The 19,894-nt window shown below is 26.0% G+C and overlaps 1 protein-coding gene across 6 annotated transcripts in view; it reads left to right on the plus strand.

The window, feature by feature from the left end:
* The first annotated feature begins 5,360 nt into the window (after nucleotides 1-5,360).
* LOC127289919 (sodium/potassium/calcium exchanger Nckx30C) overlaps nucleotides 5,361-19,894 on the plus strand; it is a 57,448-nt gene continuing 42,914 nt past the window's right edge. For 3 of the 6 annotated variants that reach the window (XM_051318192.1, XM_051318194.1, XM_051318193.1), the window contains exons 1-2: nucleotides 5,361-6,310; nucleotides 16,573-16,596. In XM_051318192.1, the coding sequence (XP_051174149.1) occupies nucleotides 5,372-6,310; nucleotides 16,573-16,596 (963 nt within the window). In that variant the 5' untranslated portion in view covers nucleotides 5,361-5,371. The remainder of the gene's footprint in view (nucleotides 6,311-16,572; nucleotides 16,597-19,894) is intronic. The other 3 variants (XM_051318196.1, XM_051318197.1, XM_051318198.1) reach the window with 1 other exon arrangement.

Here is a 19,894-nt window from a genome sequence, read left to right on the forward strand (position 1 = left end):
TTTTTTTTTAATATTTTTAAAATTATCTTTTTAAAAGAGAAATAAAAATTATCATTATTATTAGAAGAGATTTTATGATTAAATTGATAATTAGGACTGAGGTTGCTGATATAATAATTGTCAAAGGATAGAAGTCAGGTTCTATGCTTGTGGTTTTATACGAGAGTGAAACAGATATATATAATGTGGAAAGAAAGAGAGGCAAATTTATAAGAGGGCGCAATTGAATTTCTCATCGTCGTCTCTTATTATATATTACTCCAAGGTTTTCTTGTTTCGTTTCATATTTTCTTCGCAATGAACAATACCTACTGGAAACTAAGCGGAAAAATTTTTATTGCTAGCTGTTGTATTTTTTCCTCTCTTATGTAAGGGACGTGATCATTTTTTTTCTTGCACTCTTTGAAAAATTAAATTCTTGCTAGATAATCTTTTAAAAATGTAGGTAGCTTTAATAATGCACTTTTTGTATATAAATACAAAATTTATTAAAATTAATTTAAAGTTTATTAATGTTAAAGAATTTTTTTTTTTTAATTATTGAAATGAAAAACTATTCTCCTATTTTTAAAATTAATTTTTTTTTATTGTTAGGTATTCAATAACAATAATTAACATAGGTCAAGGTATATTGAATAACTTATGTTTAAATTATGAAATTAAGTGAATTTACTAAGTATTGCGAAGTAAGTAAGGCACTTGATGATTGAATATGTAGAGCGAAAAGTTAAGAATTTTTTTTATAGCAATTAAACTTTAATTCAAATAACGCATGATTCAATTGGGTGTTTGCTGATGCGTAATTTATGCTATTTAATTTCACGTAACATTATTTTTATGGATGTGAGAAATAGGTTTCTGAGTTTGTAAACAAAAATGTATATTTGTTTTCTTTTCAATAAGTAAATAATGCGTTATTTATTTATTTCAGAGTGAATTTGTAGGCGTACGGTTCTGGAAGGAAAGGTGTTTGTTGCGGAGCAGCTCCTGGAGGAGATCTGGCATAGCTGAGTCGCAGTTCAATGTAAGTTTATTATTTATTAATTTTTTCCATAAATTTTTCTATTGAAAAATTATGATATTAATAGTTAAAAAAGAAACAGAATTATAATTAATATGTATAACTGATAATACAATTGGGAACTGAAGCCATATTTTGTTCTGTTTCTTCTTCAATAAAAATGTTGAAGAAAGGGATAAAAAATCAATATGGCTGATACCACGTGGTCATTTTCACGTGATTTTAGATCTCAATGCTAATTTAGGATTTGCAATATTATATTTCGTATAGAATATAATGGATTATTTTTATATATTTTCTTAAAAATTTCCAGCCAGTTGGTCCAGGAGAGAGAAGATTTGTCTTTTTGAAGAAAAAAGAATGCTGTCATCGTATATCTACCACGATGCGGAAAATCGCTGAAGGTAAATTTTTTCTTTCAATAATTAATTTTATACACTTAAAAATTAAATTTAAAAATAACGTAAAATTCATGACAAAAAATTTTTTTTTATAATTAATCAATAAATTAATAGAAACGCGACTTTGCCTTTTGAAACTTGAAGAGACGTAAATCTTTCGCGCGTTTATTATATCTTTCCTTAAAAATTTTCAGCTAGTTGCTCCAAGAGAGAGAAGATTCGTCTTTTTTAAAGAAACAAGAATGCTGTCATCGTATATACCTACCACGACGCTGAAAATCGCTTAAGGTAAATCCTTTTTTTCACAATAGTTCATTTTATACAAAATTAAATTTGAAAATAATTTAAAATTTACGACAAAATTGTTTATTAATTGCATAAAGTTATTTTTAATAATTAATTATGTAAATAAAGACGCCTTTTGCAGCTGATGATATAAGAGACTTAAATCTTTTTAGTGTTAATTTTTTTTCAGTTTTTTTTTTATATGCGTGAATTTTTTTTTATTTTCAGATCATGCCCAAACAATAATAATCTCTGAAGGACAGGAAGGATGTGGAGGAAGAAAAAGTGGCCCCTGCATGCTACCAATTATTCCAAAAGTAGTCTATTTTTTATATATTTTTGTTTTTGCTTGGTAGCATAACTCCTGGTCTCCCGCAGATGTGCAATATGGGAGGGATCTCCGTGGAGTGGTCCAGAAGCGGTCGAGAAGTGGCGATGTAACCGTTGCCCCGACGTGGGATTCGCCGATCGGTGAGTCGTTTTTTATTTAATCCCTTCCCTGTTTAAAATAGTTTATTAATTCATATATCCTTCAACTAAATTCAATAAAAATAAATTAACTTGTAAATTGAAAGCAAATATTTTAATAATAATTTAAGAACTTTGCAATAATTTTCTTCATTTAAAAAAAAAAAAATTAATAATATTATTGATCTAAGTGAAATTATAAATTTTTTTTTTAAAAACAGGGAAGGAATTTGGCAACATAGTGACACCATTGACAAAATATATTATTTCGTAGTATTTTTTAGAGGTCATCCATAAGAAACATATGATATTTTAGGAAATTTACCCCTTTCCCCCAAAATTGCTGACACCCGTCCCCCCAAATCTTAAAATATCACATGTTTTGTGAATGACCCCTTAGTTACTACGTAAATTAATATAATTGTCAATGTTTTTTTTTATTTGTTCAATGTTTATAATGTTCTGTAATTTTTCTTATGAGTCAAATTAATATTCTTTCATTTAAAAAATAAAAATATTAAAATTACATTTATCACATTCTATATTCATTTTAATCTTTTCAAAAATATTGTTCAATTTTGTACATTAAACTTTTTATTTAATTGTAAAAATTAATGCATGTGGAATTTAAAAGTAAAATTTTTTTGATAATTTTAATAAAATACTAATTTAAAAGTTTTCATTTCAGGAAAGACCGTTCAGGTGTCGGTTGCGTCCCGGGACGTTAACTCTAGTGTAGGTCATTTTGCACCTGGGCGGTAAAATTTTTGTTCGTTTTAGATAAATCAGTAGGTAGGGAAATCGGGAAAAGTAAAAGCATTTTTTTTTCGTTTTAAATATAGCTGGTAGGTAGGGAAATCGGGAAAAGTAAAAAAGTAAGTAAAATACAAGTAACTGGAGTACCGGTGAAAATACATTTTTTATGAATCTTTTATCTTTTTTGTCACTGTGTTGCTTTATATTTTATTTTATTATTTATAATTTTTTGAATTGTTATGAAATATTGTTTTTTATTTGTTTAATTGACTATTATTTCCAGTTAAGTCATCGTGGTGAGAAACAATTTTAATTTATTAATTATATTAATCATTTTTTTTCAGGAATATGTAAATATATTTATTATTTTTAATTTATTATTATCTATATATTATATTATATATTTATATATATTCTGTTTATTTTATGACAACTTTATTACTTTATTTTGCCCACTTTGTCCCTTGTAGGTCGGAGAATAATAATCCTATCAAAAATTGTCCTGTACATTTTTTGTTGAGTACTATTTAGGAATAATTCTTCTGGTATTGCCGAGAGTTTATCTCGAAAATTTAAAGTTTCCAAATTTTTTGTCCACTTTGGTCCATTGTAGATCGGATGATAATGATCCTGTAAAAAAGTACCCCACACTTAGAGAAACGATTGATTGTGATTATCATTTCGTTAGTAAGAGTATTGTTGCTAATTTATATTAGTTGCTGTTACTATTTAGTCAGACCTAACCATTTCGTTAGTAAGGTAACTAAATAGTTATTCCAATAAACTAATTAATTTAATCTACTAATAAAATAGTTATGCTAACCAATAAAAATAGTAACCACAGCTAATAAATGAGCAGTAGTATAGTTTACTAAAAAAAAAAAGTTATCTCAAAAATGGTAATCCCATCAACCAATATTTTCTCTCAGTGCATAAATTTTTTGTAGGAATCTACTAACAGATTTACATTTTTATAATCTTACATAATTTATTTAAATTTTAATTGTTTTCTTTATCTGTTTTTTCTAGTTTCTTTTGATGTATATCCTACTTTCGGTTTTCATATATAGGGAGATAAAAAAAAAATTATGTCGATATAATGATGACTCTATGTAAGAAACAATTATTATTATTCTTCGTTGTTGATTAATACTCGGATAGAATGGAAATTTACTAATCTCTTTAGCTACTTAAAGTCTCTAACGTCCTATTGGTTTTTTGAATTGAGAAGAATCACTGTCGTTGATTAGTTGGCTCGTTCATGACTCTGGGAGCCATTGAACCTCCCGGAGTAGATGAAAACTGTATATATATAGAAAGGAAAGGAAAGGAAAGGAAGGAAGGAAACAAGTAAAGGCCACAAGAGCGATCGAGAGATTCAAGCACACACTTAAATCCCATCTATATTAAAAATTTGCTATTGATTTTTTTGTAAACAATATACATAGAAATGTCAGTTGTAATTTTAGAAGGTGAAAAATAGTGAACGATCAGATATATGGAAAAAAGTTTAAATTCTTCTGATTCTGTTAGCATATTGTAATATCAATGAGTGAGTAAAATGATTAGAAAATGAAGTTGATTGAGGTTTTTTTTTTTTTGGAAATTAACAGGAGGTGGGACTTAAACGTTTGGGCTAGTATTGATTGGTTATCGGCCATTATTAGTTGATCGAGACGAAGGGAATTACTATAAGGGAAGGAAGGAAGTTGGGTAGGAGAGGTAGGTAGGAAGGAAGGAAGGTTCACACAAGAGGCTCTCTAGTGTTGGTGAAAGGAGTCTGAACAGGCGACACCCGTTATATTCTCTGGTGTAGCACTCCTGTAGTAGTTGTTGTAGGAGAGAGAGTTGACTCCGATATCGAGCGAGAGTCCCGGCGAGGGGTTGCGCGCGCGCGCACTCATTTTCTCTCATCCGCTAGCTTCTGCGACCTACCACCTCTGTGTGGAGCGAGAGGGCAGAAAGAAGTGGTGTTGGTACTCGCGAAAGAGGAAAGAGGACAGTCGAGTGTGTAACGGGGTACGCGAGAAAGGCAAGAACGAGACACGAACGGAAAGGAACGGAACAGGGTTGGTTCCAGTGTGCAGCGGGCGGGCATCGCGGCGGGGGCGCCGTTCTGCTGCTCCTGTGGAACATATATTGGGGTATATGCCATCCAAACATCGTGAACGTTATTTCAGTGAGCGCGAGAAAGAAGACAACGACGACGTGGAGGAAACAACGGTTGAGAGTGACGACGAGGAGGAGGAAAAAGAAGAGCGATTGACGATAATTGCTCGTGTGATTGAGGAGGAAAGTTGTCGAGAAAACGAAACTGATTACCTGAAAATAAGTGACTCCTTATCAGGAGAGAGAAGAGGATGCGACCGCCACTTGTCTCGACGGCATGACCCGACCTTTAACTGGGCTTCCCTGAGGTGCGACCTCCGAGCGACACACGATGCAGGAGGCGGAACAAAAACGTCCTCGTCCTGCAGGTTCTGTTCCTGCAGGTTCTTATGGACGCACAGTTTCCATTGGAGACCGTGACCGGCTTTGGAGCTCGGCACTGCTGGTGACATTGCTGATGTTGGCCATGAGTCCATTGTCATCAATGGGACATCGGCCTGCACCCAACACTCCGGTTCCACTTCAGCAGAGTATATCCACAATCCTTCCCAATGAGACATCCCCAATTTCGACTGAGAGAAGTACCAAGTCATTCATTGACAATATTGAGGATGTGGAGGGATATAATAGCTCGATTCATCATCATCATCATAAAAAAGTCGGCGGGAATATGTCAGAGGAGAAGGCGCCGTTGTTTCCAAAAGATTTCTTCACGCTTCAAGAACGACGTCGTGGTGCTGTTATTTTTCACGTTGTGGGCGTTGTGTATATGTTTGTCGCCTTGGCAATTGTCTGTGACGAATTCTTCGTGCCGTCCCTTGACGTGATTATCGAGAAACTTGAGATCGCCGATGATGTGGCCGGTGCCACATTCATGGCAGCGGGGGGTTCCGCCCCTGAGCTATTTACCTCGATCATTGGGGTGTTCGTCTCGTTCGACGACGTAGGAATTGGTACCATCGTCGGATCGGCAGTTTTTAATATTCTTTTTGTCATCGGCATGTGTGCCATCTTCTCAAGGACCGTACTCACGCTCACATGGTGGCCACTCTTTCGCGATTGCAGCTTTTACAGCATTAGCCTCATTACCCTAATCTATTTCTTTCGCGATAACTATATACATTGGTATGAGGCTCTTGTGCTATTCGGTTTCTATCTTCTATATGTTGGCTTTATGAAGTGGAATCAGCCGATGGAGAAACTCGTCAAGAGGATACTTTATAGGAACAAGGTTACACGGGTTAGATCTACTGATCAATTGATGCCCACGGTATGTAAATTTACATTCGATACAATGTTAGGATAACAGAAAAAAAATTAACAATTAAGATACACTGATAGAAATGTGTCAGTCAATTTTTCCTATTTAGTTGAAGGTCATCATTTTATGGGTCGTAATATCATCAGAGATGTATATCCGATTTTTTATTTTATTAACAAATGAAAATAAAAGAATTCATTTTCAAGATATGATCAATATAAATTGATTATGTAATAGATTCATTGGTGTTTCTGTTTACGTTTTTTTCTTTTCTTGTATCTGTTATTTTATAATTTGACAACAAAATTCAATACCAACTTTAGATACTAATTTTGTTCTATTTTGATACCTAAAATCGCTACTGTTTTAGTACTTTCTTTTTACAGTGGCATTATATTATTCATAATAGTGAAATCTTCATTACAAATTTGTTGATTAATTTTGTCGGAATTTTATATCAACATTTTATGGTAAAAATAATCATTATTTGTCAGTTTTCTTTACATAGAGATCATATGGTATGAATAGATTATAGAGAAAAATGTCTGTACCAATTTCTATAAGTGTATAACAAATATAAATTCGTGTCAGTTTGTTTTCTTTATACAATCTATTTTTTCCAGGGACAAAACAAAAGTGTAATTTTGTCATCTGTTGAGGGTACAAAAAATTATTTAAAATTTTTGTATTGTGAAAAAATTTTTTGTTAAAATCCCTAGGATTTTTAATACTCTATTCTAAGTATTTATTTTTATAATAAATATTTATATAAATATCTGTTGTATTCGTTTATAGTGTATACAATTAAAATAAACCACAATTAAGGTTAACGCAATTAACAATTTGCCCAATAATAGACTCTTATGGCTAAAATGCAATTTCATTAATTAAAGAAAACCGGAAGAAACCCTTTAACGATTTGACAATTAGCGATAATTACTCGCGGCAACTTCATCAACAACTGACGATTCATTTTTTTTTTTTTTAGTTTGAACTCTTCTAAATTCATCATTAATTGGACTTGTTGAAACGCTGTTTAATCAAAAGTACTTTGTTGATCTCACTCGATTGAAAATCAAAACAAACAATCGGATCCAATTTTCAATATTGTTTTATTCATTCTGTGACATTAAATTCTGTCTGCATTATGTAAATACAACTGAAATGAATTGTATTTTTATTTCTTATATTATTACAAGGATATGAATCCTTATATAATTTTAGCTCCCATTAAAGAATATAATCTATATATATATTATTCCTAAAAAATAAATAACTGAAAATTTTGAAATTTGAAACATAATGTTTTGAAAGTAACAATGTCTGATGTTTTTAAAGAAAATTAACGTTGATCTACTCTTGATGTAAGTTAATGATAATTCAATTCCAAATGCCTCCTCCAAGTTACACAAAATGCTTCATTAGCATTATTAATCGATATCATACTTCCTGTTGGTGAACCGCCTTCCATTGTTATGCATTCTACTTTCATCTAAAGTGTTATAGTTATGAATCAGATGGCTGATATCATATCATAACAATATGCAACCAAGTTATTCCTCATAACCATTATATGATACAGAAATATGAATCATACAATAGTCCACTTCGATAAATTAATTTTCATTTACTCACAAGATTAGATTTTAAATTGAGAATTTGATCATATCATATAAATTGCTATTTTTGTTTAATAGAATTTATAATTGATCAAATTTATAAACAATAGAATTTTTATTTCTCGCTAAATGAGAATTTTAAGTAAATAAAAATATAGCTGAAAATTAATTGAACATTGTCACTATATTAAAAACGTGAAAAGGTTTTAGTGAATGAAAAACAATATATTTTATGATTATTATTTTTCTCAAACGAGATTCAATTTATTTCAAATTTTTACAAATGTCTTAATTGCTTTTATAATATATATATATATAAAATATAAGTTTAGAGCAATTCATTATATTCTATTTTTCTTCATTATATAGTCACTGAGAATCTGGGACATTCAATATATATTATCATATTTCTAAAGAAATGCTGAATTTTCATTAATTATTTTTATTTCCTTTTAATTGGTTCAAATCGGCGTGAAAATTTATTACTGATTTTTAAATGAATATGTAGTTCACAATGTGTGACGTCACACACAACTTTCAATAATGTCATCATTGGTTTAAAATTAGAAAAATGAAATTATCGATTAAAAAATGTAATGGATAAAATAACGTATATATTGTGGGTCACTCATCCTAATATGTTGAATTATTAATCATTCTGTTGAATATAAATATAGATTTTTATATTTAATATATACTTTATTTTTTGTGGAAAAAAGTTATTTTTAATATTCTTTTAGTTATTTTTTTTTTTATTCATTTCTTTGCGTTTTCGTTTATTTTTATTATTTTAATTTTATTTTTAGAAAAGTTATATGTATAGAGTTTAGTTTAAATTAGAAATACTTTAATAATAGCTCATTATAAAAATGTTTATATCATCAAGTTTTTTTTTTTTTTTTTTATTAAATACCCTGTAGCCATCTCAGAAAGTCTAGACTGGATAAACCATCGTGATAAACCTACAACTTCAGTTTTATATGTGGGTATTTTTGAAACCATTGTCTTTTGCATTTCTCAGTGACAATGAGAAAAAAAGAATTATTCATTGTTCTTTTAAAAGGCAAACGATAAAACTTGACAGGAATTATTTATATTCACCTTTGTCAACATTTTAATATTTCCATAAATATAAAAAGTATTTTAATACTTCTATGAGTTTTTATAACTTTTATATTTGTGTTTTGTTTCATTATTATCAGATAGAAAATTATCTTTCACATTTAATAATTTTAAATTTGAAAATAAAAAATTTAAATTAATTAATTAAAATATCATTTCAATTGAAATATGATAATTTGTTTTGTTAGAAAAATTTTTCTTTCTTTCCTTCTTTTTTTTTTTAATAGAATTTATTTCAATGACATTTTTAATCAGTGCAGTCTTTTTATGATGATTTTGAATCAAAATTTCAAAAAAGACACTATTTTACGAAAATTTAATATATTGTTTATGTTCACTAAGCTTTTCATGCTAGAGAGTAGCAAACCAAAACTTAATAAGTCCAGTTTAATAATACATGAGATATACACGTGTATGAGACTCTTAGGTCTTTTAATATTAAATACTGGGTGATTCTAAAGTTTTGATTCTTTTTTCTATTATTCACTTATATTATAGTGTTTGAAATTTTTATGAACTATGAAAACTAGCATATTATATATTAAACAATTATATAAATCAATTGTTAATTAATTTTTTTTAAATATTTGCGTTTTGAGAAAATAGATTATGTACTATTTACAATACAGATTGTAAAATTTTACAAACCAAATGGTAAATAGTACAATACAGATTGTAAATCTTAAAATTTATATTTAAAGTTAAATAATTATTGATTAAATTGTCGATAATTTTACCTAAATTACAAATATCATTTTTTTTTTGGAAAAAACATTAAAAACAATATTTTTATTTAGAAAAACAATCTCCATAAATAAAATCACTGTACCTCAATTAACCAGATTTAGAATTCTTTTGATTAAGAATAAAAAATAAATGAAAAATAAATGTAATTAAAAAATCGTTGAAAACTAATAATAAAGTTGTTAATTAGTAATTTTTAAATAATTCCCCTTGTATAATTAGTATGTGAAAAAATTCGATTTTCCCCTGAAAGATAATAAATTAAAAAAAAAAAAAAAAAAGAGAGAGAGAGAGAGAGAGAGAGTCCGGAATTAAAACGAGGGAATTATTTCCTGAATCTATATATGAAAGTGTATTCCCTAATTTCATTTTAACGTTCACGATTTGCATTCTCTGAACGAATTATCGTGTGGCTCGACCACAACGTAATTTACATTAGCATCGAGATAAATTCCAACTCGTGTGATAAATATACTAAACGCGCTATATACAATAACACTTAAATCTTTCACATCATTTTGTACGTATATATTGTGTATTTAATAGGAAATGAGTGTATATAAAAGTATCGCTGGAAATTTTTTCATTTGGAAAAAAAAAAAAATTTAATAGTGTCATTTTGTTTGAGTTATTTTGTATTTTTAACGCATCAGTAGTAAAAGGCAATTACAGTCAGACAACACTCTAAATTTTTTTAAAATACATTTTGTTGACAGTAGTAAAAGTCAGTTTCACACAGACGGAACAGTTTAAATTGTCTATAGTTTTAGTATCAATAGTAACGAAATGACAGTTAGATTCTTCAATTTTTATAAAAATTTTAGTAAATTTAGAATTAGTAGTAAAAACCAGCTTTCGATAGACAGACATTTTTCGAATTTCCTTGATTTCTGTATCAGTAGTGAAAGTAAGTTTTTAATCAGACTTTCCAAATTTTCGTAAATTTTGATGTAGCAAAATTTTTTACAAAGTTTTTATTGATTTTTCGATTTTAATACAATTGAAAATTGATTGAATATAAAAAAAAATATTTGCTGCTCTAAACTATATTATTGAATCATAAAAATGTTATGCATTTTTTTTTTTTTTTTTTTTTTTTTTTTTTCTGGAAGAACAATTTTTATGATATTTGCATGGATTTTTATATATTCGAATTGCATTTTATTTCATCTTTTTTAATACTTTGAGAATCTCATCATAGTTCATACTGAAATTTTTTTTATCGGTTTTCTCTTAGGTTAGAAAATTTGAATACTATATATACGTACATACAGAAAAAGAAATCCTCAATTGGAATTTTAAATCCTTTTTAGATATTTTTTTTTTTATGTATAAGTTTTTGCTACATTTTAAGTAAAAGTTTTGTTGAATAATAAAAGTCCGATATGATTATTAATATACATTATAATTTTCTTATATCCGAACTTTTGTAAATTACTTGGGGGAAAATTTATAATAACCATGTTTTATTTAGTTGTTTCATAGTACAAAAGTTATATGCATCTTAACTTTTATGTCTTTTGCGGTTCAATTTTAAGATTCGTTTTTCAAAGTTGGTTTTAAGTTTTCAGATCTTTTAAACTGCAGTAAAAAATAATCCTCTGTGTATAATGTCAAAGCTTGAAATTTGATTGATGAAAGTGCAATTTTGCTGGAGGGTTTTTAATACCACATAGAAAATGATTCATCTATGAAACAGATGAAATAATAAATGTGGAATAAGTAAACTCTGTAAAATTAAAATCTTATTTTAAGGGAATAAATTGTCTTATTTCAAGTTGGAACATTTTTTAGGCCTTGTTAATTTTTATAGATTTTAGATTTCTTTGCGCATATTTATTTTTTATTTTAAAAAATATTTAAAAGCTGCGCACGGTTTAGTTATAAATTGATACAGGAATTTCTTTCTTCAAATTGAAAAAGCTCTTGGATTTCGTGACTCTAAATACATTGAGGTCACTTTCTATACTTTTTTAAATTCGATAGAAATCTTATTTGAAATATACTTATATTCTTCTTTTGTTTGCCACTTTTTATTCAATGAAAATAGTTGAATATTTATTTTACTAGTAAAATATTTTTATTTTCTCATTGAAAATTATAATTTTTTTTTCAATTATTTATATAAAAATTAAATTATATTGTGATTTTAAAAAACAACTTTGAATTTATGAAAATAGTATTCTCGTATTAAATTCAAAACTAGAGCTATTCTATATTCGTTCATTATCAAGAGTTATAGCGTGACGCTCCCTATATTAAGCTAAAAGCCGCCTTAACAAAAGATCTGGTTCTAGAATTTTTTTTGAATAATAAGTAAACTTTACAATCATCTTTGAAAAAAATTTAATATTTTATAAATTTAGGGAAAAAAATCAAAAAACTTGTGAGTACTTGAAATTAATTATAATTAATTAATTTATATTTTAAAGAGAGAGAGAGATTATTGATTTGGAAATTATATAATTATAGTGTTAAAATTTCTCGATAAATTTGTGTTGAAAATTTTATTATAAGAATCCCTTAGAATATTGTTGGAAATTTTTAAGAATCATCAGAAATATCATTTTTTAAGGGAGTTTTATAAGTAAACATTGGGAGATGAAATTTTGGTATTTGCGGCACTGCAGTAGAGCCCTCCGCCCATGGCCGAATCGATTCGTCAGAGGCCCTTATACGCTTTAACCTCCTCAAGCGATACCACCAAGCAGGTCACGCTGGTCGTTCTAGTTTTCTTTGTACAATAAGAGTCGCAACCCACTGCTAAATTTGACAGCGGAAAAAAGTTATTAAATTGACTTATACTTTTTCTAAAATTGACTATATATAAATCATATTTTTATATTTGAATTATATACTATTTAACGAAATTTTATCATTGATATTAAACCAAATTTCCATATTTTTTCCATAAAATTTTTATTATTTAAAACAATTTTTTAAAAATTAGAATTTCACTTACAATTAATTGAATGTTTATCCTTATTTTTAAAACAATTAATTTCAGTTGAAACAATAAATAAATAAATTATTAGAAATGATTAACTGAGCGGCTATTAATAATTCTTAATTACATATTCATCTATACAGAATCTATTTTCTGCGGTATTATTTGGTAATAAACCCAGAAGAGAAATTAGTTATTATTGACTGAAAATCAATAACAAAATGGTTACTAAATCATCAATTGATGAATTACATTCATGTTGTTTTTTTTGTATGCTTTCCCCGTTCTTCCGGATTTGGTGTTTGTTTTTTTTCTTCATATTTTCATATATGTATTATTTTGTAAAATATATATATATATATATACAAAACCAAAGCACACACCTTTTAACTTTATTGTACTTCCCGCTTCTTTCATTGCTGACAATTCAATCATTCGAATTGAAAGTACATTCACCGACATTATTGGAATGTCCATGGAATACCTCTCTAGAAAATTATATCGAGTAAGTGTCACTTGCACTGTATATAAGTATATATGGACTTTCAAAACTTATATTTGGTTTCTTAATATTCCTCTAAATCCATCGAAAAACAATAATAATAATAATACAAATTATTTAACAAAAAAATTAATTTAATCAACAAATTAATTTTTTTTTTGGCAAATTTAATTGACATCACAGAAAATTAAAAGGCATTAAAATAAGCTGCAACGCTTATTATTTTAATCTAATTTTGCTTATTTTAATCGATTTTGGTATTAAAATAAGCAAAATTAGATTAAAATAATAAGCGTTGCAGCTTATTTTAATGCCTTTTAATTTTCTGTGATTCATTTCATTTACCGAATTTATTTTTAATTAACAAATGCATTTAATTTTCGAATAGTTGTAGATTTAAAAAAAAATTAATTGATTTTATTCAATTTGTAAATTCAATTAAATATTACAATTGATAAATTCATTTATAATTTACGGATTTTGTTTAACAACACAGAAAATTAAAAGGCATTAAAATAAGCTGCAACGCTTATTATTTTAATCCAATTTTGGTTATTTTAATATCAAAATGGATTAAAATAAGCAAAATTGGATTAAAATAATAAGTGTTGCAGCTTATTTTAATGCTTTTTTCTGTGAAAATTAATTTTCAATTTGAGTTTAAAATTTTTAAATTAAAATTAATTTTATTTTAAATGCTTTTATATTAATATTTGTGGTATTAAATTCAATTGATGAATTGTTTTTCATTGCAATTTAAATTATTCATATATTTTAAAACTTTATTAATCATATGATTTTATCAGGAGCTTATTTCGTAGACTTGCTGAGTTTTAGTATATGTATATATAAAGTTTCAAACTAATACTTTGAGTCCTGTCGATTTTTGACGAGTTAAGAAAGACGTTAATTATTTTAGAACGAGTGAAGCAGCTTTGAACGCAACAAGGGATTTAAATTGGTTGAAAATTTTTTTCTTTCTTTTTTTTTTTTTAAATCTGTCAGTATCATTAATAAGTTATTGAGCACGTCATTCTTTCAGCAATATCGATCAGTAAAACGTTTTTCTGTAAAAAGAGAATTTTTTTTATTCAAATTCAACATTTATGTGTCGGAATATATATAACTAGAAAACGGCTTGCTAAAAAAATTTGAGTCTGAATTAGTACTAAAAGAAAAAAAAAATTTTTTAAAAAATCGGAGAGGCAATTGCAGATGGGCTTTCACTTTGGCGTGGAATACATCATATATATATATATATCGTATAAATCGAAGGAAAAAGAAGTATGAATGCTAAAGAATATCCATTAAAGAAATGACAACTTTTCATTTAATATGTACGTGCAATATATAGTTAAAAAACAATTACGTCATGAATTTTTAAGGCGACAACGCCTGCGCTTTAACAATGGATACACGTGGAGTGTCCACGAGTAACTAAAAATAGAAAATAAAAAGAAAATTTTCTACATATTCCTATTTCTGATAAACTGATTTAAATTATAATTTAATACTATATAGGTTAAATGATAAATAGACGTTTTTCCTAAAGACTTTTACCCTATATTTTTGAGACAGAATCTAAGATGCGTAGGAGATTAATGAATAGGTTGATATATATATATATATATATATATATGGGAAAGATATATTTTTCCAAGTGGATATCTATCTTACCCTAAATTACAATTTATGGAACATTGTTCTTGAAATATCGTTTCTAAAATCTTATTCAAACATATATTTTTGACATATTTTTTTGTTAATCTTACTTTATGTTGAATTTATTATAATTACAATTAATTTCTGTTATTGAGAAGAAATTTAAAATATATTATATAAAATATTTTATTTATATTTTTTTGATTTATTTCATTTGATAACGGAGGAATTTTCTTATTATACACGGAAAAAAAATTTTTTTTTATCTGAAACAGCGAAAGGTTTCACTTAAATATAGTGAAAGATTTAATTGAAACAATTAAAACTTTTTCTATTCTAGTAAAAGCTTTCGCTGTTCCAGGTAAATCATTTTTTTCTTGTAGTATTATTTATTTTTTATTATTATTATTATAACACTAAAGGGAATTAATTAATAAATTTCGTTAAATTGTAATTTTTTTTGAAATTTAAAAATTTTGTTATATTTTTTTAATTTAGTATATGAGTGAGAAATACAAAGTCAACTTAAATGAAGCTAAATGAAAAGAGCTTTCGCGTTTAAAAATTAAAATCAGTTTTAAAACAGTAGATTAATGAAAAAATAACTTTGAAAAGTCACATTCAGAATTCAGTAGTACAAATGAGATTAAATCAAACTAATTTTGAAATGAATCGTTAGTTATCTCTTTAATTCTAGTGGTGTGAGCCGATTTTAGTCAGACATTCACTTGTGGAAATTTGTCTTAACCAAGTTAGAGAAAAACCTAAGAAATTTTATTATATTTGAGATACTATATTATAATTTTATTATATAACCTTATTATAATATATATATATATATATATATATATATATATATATATATATATATATATATATATATATATATATATATATATATATAATAATAATAATAGTACAATTATATTATATAATATAATATTATAATAATATTATATATCACCTTGAAACAATAAGTACAACTTTTCCTGAACGTTTCCCCCCCTCTCTTTTTATATCTCATAAAAAAATGTAGGAAGATGTCATAAACTACCCCATCCCCCCTTTTGTCTCCAAAATGTATAATGTAATTTACAATCATCTTTATATTATAAATATTCTATTTTAACAAAACATTTGGTAGATATTTCAGCAATAAACTTTTTTTGTTTGTATATATCTACTAAATTTTTGTTTATCTCAATTTTGTTTCATTTAGTCAAAGTTTTGTTGTCTAAACTAAAATATAAAATATTTTGTTTTTCTAATTGAAATATGCTAGATATTTTTTTTTATTAATCAATTAAATTAACAGATTTAATTTTCTGAAGAACATTTATGTTTTTTATTTACGCACTTGTGAATGAAATGAGGGAAATATAAAAATTATATATCAATATATTGAGTGAATTATAATAAGTTATATAATAAAAGAGAAAGATATATATTTGTCAAATACTATTTTAAAAAAAAATGACACTTTTGCACGTATAAAAGATTATAAAGATGACGAATAAATGAATACAATAAATTTTGTATTTGTCTATTTCGTTGACATGTAAAAAAAAAAGCTTTCATACTCGCACTGCATTTTTTCGCGTTGTCATTGTTTTTTTTTCACAAGCTGTGAATTAAATGTCCTATGTGATAGTAACTGGGTGTTTCTTGCTTGCAGCACCAGGGCGCCGCCCAGGCATTGGTGAGTAGCATGTCCCTCTGGTTCCCCACTTTTCTGCTTCGTCGACAGCTTTATTTTCTTTGTGCTTTTGCAATGTGCGCCCCATATCCCTTAATATATATATATATATATATATATATATATATATATATATATATATATATATATATATATATATATATATATATATATATATATATATATATATATACACATATTTATTACAATACTCTCTAATTACATTCCTGCTACTAATATTAGTAATTAAAAAAAAATTCTATCGCATTTACAGACAGAACAAAAAATATATGCAAAAATCAATATCTTTTGCATAAATACTCATTGAAAAAAGTTTTATTTCGTATACAATTTTTTTACATAGATGATTTAAATAAAATTTGTTTTTATTTTCCAAATTTTATAAATTAAAAAAAATTCTTCAATGAAATAGTTGACTGAATAAGCCAAATGTTTAGACATTAGAGTTTGATCAGCCGTATGAAATTTTAATTTCAGTAGTAAAAGTAGGTTGCAGTCAGACAAATTTTACAAAAATTAAAAAATATTTCTATGAGAATTAAATATTTTATTTGTTTCAAATAAATTTCACTTGTGCCAAATTAAATTTTTATTTGATACTAAACAAAATTTAATTTAAAACAAATAGTTATTTAGTTCTAAGACTAGCAAATATATTTTTATTTTAATTCAAATATTTGGTTCGAATAAAAAATTTCTATGGCTTCTTCTCTGGTTAAAATTTAGTGCAAGTAGTAAAAGTCTGTTGCAGTCAGACAAAAGTTTCTCTAACTCTCGTAAATTTTATTTTAAGTAGTATGAAAAAAAACAGTTCAAGTCAGAAAGTACTGTACGTTATTATAGTTAATTTTTTATCGCAGTAGTAAAAAACAGTAGTTTTAAGTAATTTTTCTAACTTGAACATCAGTAGGTAGTGAAAGTAAATTTCAGTCAGACTATCCAAATTCAGTCATTTTTTTTTAACCTCAGTAGTAAAAGTCTGTTTTAGTCAGACACGTCTTTCTTGAATTCTTATTGACTAAACTAAACATTTGGTTTATTGCAACAATTTTTTATTGTAATTCAAACAAATTTTTTCTTCAGATTAAAAGAAAAAATTTATTCAAATAAATCAAAATATTCTTTTAAATCAAATAAATTTTTATTTAAAACTATTGAAAATAATTGAATTAAATTTTAATTATAAATTAAAAATAAAGTAATTACACATTCAATTAATGATAATAATGGCATTTATATATTTAAAACATTAAACAATGTAACTATATATGTAATTATATTACACGATCACAATTAACACAAAACTAATTTTGTTAATGAACAATAATTTAAAAATGGACAATTTGTACTTATCATTGCATTATTTTGCTCGCATTTATATATATATTAGTTTATTATTCTTCATACGCTTTTCGCATTTCCCATTCAATATTTCGATTATTATCGATGTGTAATTTATCAGAAAAATTCCTGTGTATGTTTCATTCTACTAATAATAGCTATAATTAATTACATAAATAGGATTTTATTGTCTGAATGTTGCACGAATTTATCAAGTATAATCAGATTTTTTTTTATGATAAATATTAGAATAATCAACTCTCTAAATCTGAATTAGTAAAAATATTTAACTAATTTGAATTAGTGACTTACTTTTTGCTTCTGAATTAGTTAAATTTTACTAATTGTTAGTAAAAGTTACTGACAATTAGTAAAATTTAACTAATTATAAAGCAAAAAGTGAGTCACTAATTCAAATTAGTAAACATTTTTACTAATTCAGATTTAGAGAGAATACTTTTTTGAATTTGATAATAAAATTCTATTTTTTTTAATTTTATGACAAAAAATATTTTTTGTAACTATTTTTTGTTTTTATCATAGTGATTATATAGTTGTAATTATGAAAAAATTTAATTATTTAAGTCGTAATTGATTATGTATAATCGTCGGGGTTAAGCAACTTTAGAGGCGTTGGGAATTTAGATGGGTAACCCTTTTATTTGTTTGACTTGGAATATTGGATATGTATATAAAAAAGAGGTTATTTATATTAGAATATAAAAAATAATTTGAAAAAAATAATTATTTTATGATATTAATAATAATCAGATAAATGGAGTATTGTAAAGATTTTCTGTCAAATATAAATTCCATTCGACATTTGAAAAACAGATGTTTTAACGTGTATATATATATAGAGGATATAGACATTTTCACAAATACATTATTTTATACAGTCAGAAAAGTAGCAGATGTAGCAAGGAAAATATTCGTAATCCACGACTTTTCTTGTTATTCAATTTCCTGACTCACAATATGTTTAGAATTTTAATAGTCTTTATAATAGAGTTTTTTTTATAGAAATTTAAAAATCAAAACTGATGAAAAACTGTTTTAAAAAAAAAAGATTTTGTATTAAAAAATAATAATGATAAAAAAGAAAAACTATTTTACAAATTTTTATTAAATTAATTATTATTAAAAAATATTCATTTTTCTAATTATTTTTTAATTGCTTATTATAGTAAAAAATAATTTAATTGTATATTTTAATTGGATCTATAGCTTTATATATTATATATATTGATAATAATTCTGAATATTTAATGGATTTTGTGAAATAATATTGAATTCGAGTAGATTCGATATTTTTAGAGATGAAATAAAACTGGTTCAGTGGGAAGCTTCCGTTTGTAATTGAGATAGGATATTCTCTTCTTTTTTTTTTTTTTTTTTTTTTTTTTTTGTCGTTCTGTAGACGGAAGCGCTCTCGAAAGAGTAGGCGGAAAGATACTCAAACGTTTTTGTCCAACACAGCTTGGTTAACACTGTTCGCAAGTGTTTGAACATAAAGAACAGAGGCGTCATTGCTTTGCTTTTGCAATAAAAAAAAGTGTTGACGGATAAAATTAACTTAAATGATTATATTTATTATAAACAGTAAAATACATTTAACTTTTAGACAAAATTTTAATTATTATCACACTATTTGAAAAAAATATTTTTTACAAAAAACTACAATATATTTATATTTTATGAATTATAATTTTATAATTAAATTTAAATTATTTAATTATTTATATAATATAAAGATTTGTCATATTTGATAAGCTGAAGAGAAAACACATAAATTACATTTATTTTCCCTTTATAGTAGTGACAAATCAGTATATTGGAAAGTTGGTTTTTGCCATAAAATTGCGAGTTCAGCAAAAAAAAGAAAAAAAAAAAAAAAGAAAGAAAGAAAAGAAAATTCAACGAGAATTTGCGGAATCGA

Source organism: Leptopilina boulardi, unplaced genomic scaffold (assembly GCF_019393585.1).
Source record: "Leptopilina boulardi isolate dan_hultmark-lab unplaced genomic scaffold, ZJU_Lbou_2.1 LbouV2_51, whole genome shotgun sequence".
In the NCBI taxonomy this organism is placed as follows: domain Eukaryota; kingdom Metazoa; phylum Arthropoda; class Insecta; order Hymenoptera; family Figitidae; genus Leptopilina; species Leptopilina boulardi.